Source organism: Echiichthys vipera, assembly GCF_963691815.1.
Source record: "Echiichthys vipera genome assembly, chromosome: 9".
NCBI lineage: Eukaryota > Metazoa > Chordata > Actinopteri > Perciformes > Trachinidae > Echiichthys > Echiichthys vipera.
The window spans coordinates 391,959-396,958 of record NC_139834.1 but is presented as its reverse complement, the minus strand read 5'-3'; the positions used below and the strand labels follow the sequence as shown (position 1 = coordinate 396,958).

Sequence of the window (5,000 nt, the reverse complement as noted above, 5' to 3'; positions counted from 1 at the left end):
CTCCACCAGCCTCCACCATCATCCACCATCATCCACCAGCCTCCACCATCATCCACCACCATCCACCATCATCATCCACCATCATCCACCATCATCCACCATCCTCCACCATCATCCACCATCCACCATCATCCACCATCATCCACCACCATCCACCATCATCCACCATCATCCACCATCATCCACCACCATCATCCACCATCATCCACCATCATCCACCATCATCCACCATCCACCATCATCCACCATCATCCACCATCATCATCCACCATCATCCACCATCATCCACCACCATCATCCACCATCCACCACCATCCACCATCATCCACCATCATCCACCACCATCATCCATCATCATCCACCACCATCCACCATCATCCACCATCATCCACCATCACCATCCACCATCATCCACCATCATCCACCATCATCCACCATCATCCACCATCATCCACCACCACCATCCACCATCATCCACCATCATCCACCATCATCATCCACCACCATCCACCACCATCCACCATCATCCACCATCATCATCCACCACCATCCACCACCATCCACCACCATCCACCATCATCCACCACCATCCACCATCATCCACCATCATCATCCACCACCATCCACCACCATCCACCACCATCCACCATCATCCACCATCATCATCCACCACCATCCACCATCATCCACCATCATCCACCATCATCCACCATCATCCACCATCATCCACCACCATCCACCATCATCCACCATCATCCACCACCATCCACCATCATCCGACATCATCCACCATCATCCACCATCATCCACCACCATCCACCATCATCCGACATCATCCACCATCATCCACCATCATCCACCATCATCCACCACCATCCACCATCCACCATCATCCACCACCATCCACCACCATCCACCATCATCCACCATCATCCACCATCATCGACCACCATCCACCATCCATCATCATCCACCACCATCCACCATCATCCACCATCATCCACCATCATCATCCACCATCATCATCATCATCCACCACCATCATCCACCACCATCCACCATCATCCACCACCATCCACCACCATCCACCATCACCATCCACCATCATCCACCATCATCCACCATCATCCACCATCCACCATCATCCACCATCATCATCCACCATCATCCACCATCATCCACCACCATCATCCACCATCCACCACCATCCACCATCATCCACCATCATCCACCACCATCCACCATCATCCACCATCATCCACCATCATCATCCACCACCATCCACCATCATCCACCATCATCCACCATCATCCACCATCATCCACCATCATCCACCACCATCCACCATCATCCACCATCATCCACCACCATCCACCATCATCCGACATCATCCACCATCATCCACCATCATCCACCATCATCCACCATCATCCACCATCATCCACCATCATCCACCATCATCCACCATCATCCACCACCATCCACCATCATCCACCACCATCCACCATCATCCGACATCATCCACCATCATCCACCATCATCCACCATCATCCACCACCATCCACCATCCACCATCATCCACCACCATCCACCATCATCCGACATCATCCACCATCATCCACCATCATCCACCACCATCCACCATCATCCGACATCATCCACCATCATCCACCATCATCCACCATCATCCACCACCATCCACCATCCACCATCATCCACCATCATCCACCATCATCGACCACCATCCACCATCCATCATCATCCACCACCATCCACCATCATCCACCATCATCCACCATCATCATCCACCATCATCATCATCATCCACCACCATCATCCACCACCATCCACCATCATCCACCACCATCCACCACCATCCACCATCACCATCCACCATCATCCACCATCATCCACCATCATCCACCATCCACCATCATCCACCATCATCCACCATCATCCACCACCATCATCCACCATCCACCACCATCCACCATCATCCATCATCATCCACCACCATCCACCATCATCCACCATCATCCACCATCACCATCCACCATCATCCACCATCATCCACCATCATCCACCATCATCCACCATCATCCACCATCATCCACCACCACCATCCACCATCATCCACCATCATCCACCATCATCATCCACCACCATCCACCACCATCCACCATCATCCACCATCATCATCCACCACCATCCACCACCATCCACCACCATCCACCATCATCCACCATCATCATCCACCACCATCCACCATCATCCACCATCATCCACCATCATCCACCATCATCCACCATCATCCACCACCATCCACCATCATCCACCACCATCCACCATCATCCACCATCATCCACCACCATCCACCATCATCCGACATCATCCACCATCATCCACCATCATCCACCACCATCCACCATCATCCGACATCATCCACCATCATCCACCATCATCCACCATCATCCACCACCATCCACCATCCACCATCATCCACCACCATCCACCACCATCCACCATCATCCACCATCATCCACCATCATCGACCACCATCCACCATCATCCACCATCATCCACCACCATCCACCATCATCCACCATCATCCACCATCATCATCCACCATCATCATCATCATCCACCACCATCATCCACCACCATCCACCATCATCCACCACCATCCACCACCATCCACCACCATCCACCATCATCCACCATCATCCACCACCATCCACCATCATCCACCATCATCCACCATCATCCACCGTCATCCACCACCATCATCCACCATCATCCACCATCATCCACCATCATCCACCACCATCATCCACCACCATTCACCATCATCATCCACCACCATCATCCACCACCATCCACCATCATCCACCATCATCCACCATCATCATCCACCACCATCATCCACCACCATCCACCATCATCCACCATCATCCACCATCATCCACCATCATCCACCGTCATCCACCATCATCCACCACCATCCACCATCATCCACCATCATCCACCATCATCCACCATCATCCACCATCATCCACCACCATCCACCATCATCCACCGGCACCACTCCTCTCACGTCTGTGTGCTAAATAAGAAGCTACATGCAGACAGGAGGGGGATAGCTTAGCTTAGCATCCTGCAGGAGGGGGATAGCTTAGCATAGCATCCTGCAGGAGGGGGATAGCTTAGCATAGCATCCTGCAGGAGGGGGATAGCTTAGCATAGCATCCTGCAGGAGGGGGATAGCTTAGCATAGCATCCTGCAGGAGGGGATAGCTTAGCATAGCATCCTGCAGGAGGGGGATAGCTTAGCATAGCAGGGGATAGCTTAGCATAGCATCCTGCAGGAGGGGGAAACAGCCTGACCTCTATTATGTCGGGTTTGTTTGATCTACGTTCTACGCAAACAGAAGAAACATCACCTGTGGTTTTAGCATGAAGCTCTATTTAAAGGTCAGTTTATGGTTTTTACATTTTCTGTTTTGCACAGATTCAAAACGAGACATAGGTCAGTGGTAAAGTGTTGACGTGCTCTGCTCACCGTACTTGACCTGGGCCACGTCCCCCACCACCATGTCAGCCACGGGGATCTGGATGACGTTTCCTTTGCGCACCACAGTGAACTTCTGCTCCTGCTCGATCCGACTCTGCAGACCCCGAAACTGCTTCTCTTTGGACCAGTCGTTAAACGCCGTCACCAGGACGACGCACACCACCGACAGCAGGATGGCTGCGCCCTCGATCCAGCCGGTGTCGCCCTCGCCCTCGTCCTCTGCAGACCCCGACACGGGCCCGCACGCTGCAGAGGGGGGGACACAACATGTGCACGGATCATGAAGTCAGGACGGTTGAAACTCAAAAGCATCAGAGAATCACAGACGTTAGTCGTGAAGTTTAAAACTAGAAACAGAATTCAAACTAAAGTGTGTTTTTTTACATCAGAGGATAAAAACCAGTGTGAGTTCAGCCTGTGTCACTGTCACTGCAGCTGAATCAGGTGCTTTGATAAAACTGAACTTCTTCTTTCTGCACTGAGGATTCAAACACTTCAAAGGCAGAACGTCGTGTAACTCGAGTGTTCGGGCAAAGTGAAGCGTGCACCGGAGGGAGAGACTGAGAGCGCACGTGGGGCGGTCTGCAGCCGTCTGCAGGGGTCTGCAGCGGTCTGCAGGGGTCTGCAGGGGTCTGCAGCGCAGCGAGCAGGAGTCTGAAGCGGTCTGCAGAACCACCAGGACCTGCAGCACCTCTGGATCAGCCCAGACCCTGGAGGTTTTTAAGTCCTTATTGAAGACCCACCTGTTCTCCATGGCTTTTAGTTCAGGCTGAGCACCGTCTGCCGTGTTTATGTGTGTTTTTTATTCGTGTCGTGTCGAGTCGTGTTGAGTCGAGTCGTGTCGTGTTGAGTCGTGTCGAGTCGAGTTGAGTCGTGTCGAGTCTAGTCGTGTCGTGTCGAGTCGTGTTGAGTCGAGTCGAGTCGAGTCGCATCGTGTCGCATCGTGTCGCATCGTGTCGAGTCGTGTCGTGTTGAGTCGAGTTGCGTCGTGTTGTGTCGTTGCTGAACTGTGCGGTACTTCGGTCGATGTGGATCAGGACTACATTCACCCAAGATCCTTTTTATCTGAATCAAACGCTTCGGATCAGTTTTAACACCTTGTTTGCTTTAGAGTTTCTTAGGAAAGATAAAGATAAGGTTGTATTTTCCTCCCTCTGGGCTGAGCCTTGGATCCCCCATAACCCTAGATCCGCCCCTGCCCCAGGACCGTCCCCCCAGCCCCCCCAGCCCCCTCTGCCCCTGGTCTCACATTCAGTCTCTTTCCCCGGCGGCTGGTAGAACGACAGGCCCAGGGAGATGATGGCGGCGGCCTCCAGGATGATGAGCGTGACGTCCTGTAAGGCCTCCCACACCAGCTCCAGGAAGGTCTTGGCCTTCTTCGGGGGGATGAAGTTCTGTCCGAACACCTGGCCCCGACGCTCCAGGTCCG

The 5,000-nt window shown here is 53.0% G+C and overlaps 1 protein-coding gene across 1 annotated transcript in view; it reads right to left on the bottom strand.

Annotated features, from left to right (window-relative positions):
• atp2b3b (ATPase plasma membrane Ca2+ transporting 3b) overlaps positions 1 to 5,000 on the bottom strand; it is a gene marked incomplete at its 3' end in the record, with an annotated part of 63,093 nt that overhangs the window by 37,946 nt on the left and 20,147 nt on the right. Inside the window, exons 3-4 of the mRNA XM_083920431.1 lie at positions 4,821 to 5,000; positions 3,560 to 3,817 (exon numbers count right to left, since the gene is read on the bottom strand). The exon at positions 4,821 to 5,000 is cut by the window's right edge and continues 18 nt beyond it. Coding sequence (XP_083776557.1) covers positions 3,560 to 3,817; positions 4,821 to 5,000 — 438 coding nt within the window. The remainder of the gene's footprint in view (positions 1 to 3,559; positions 3,818 to 4,820) is intronic.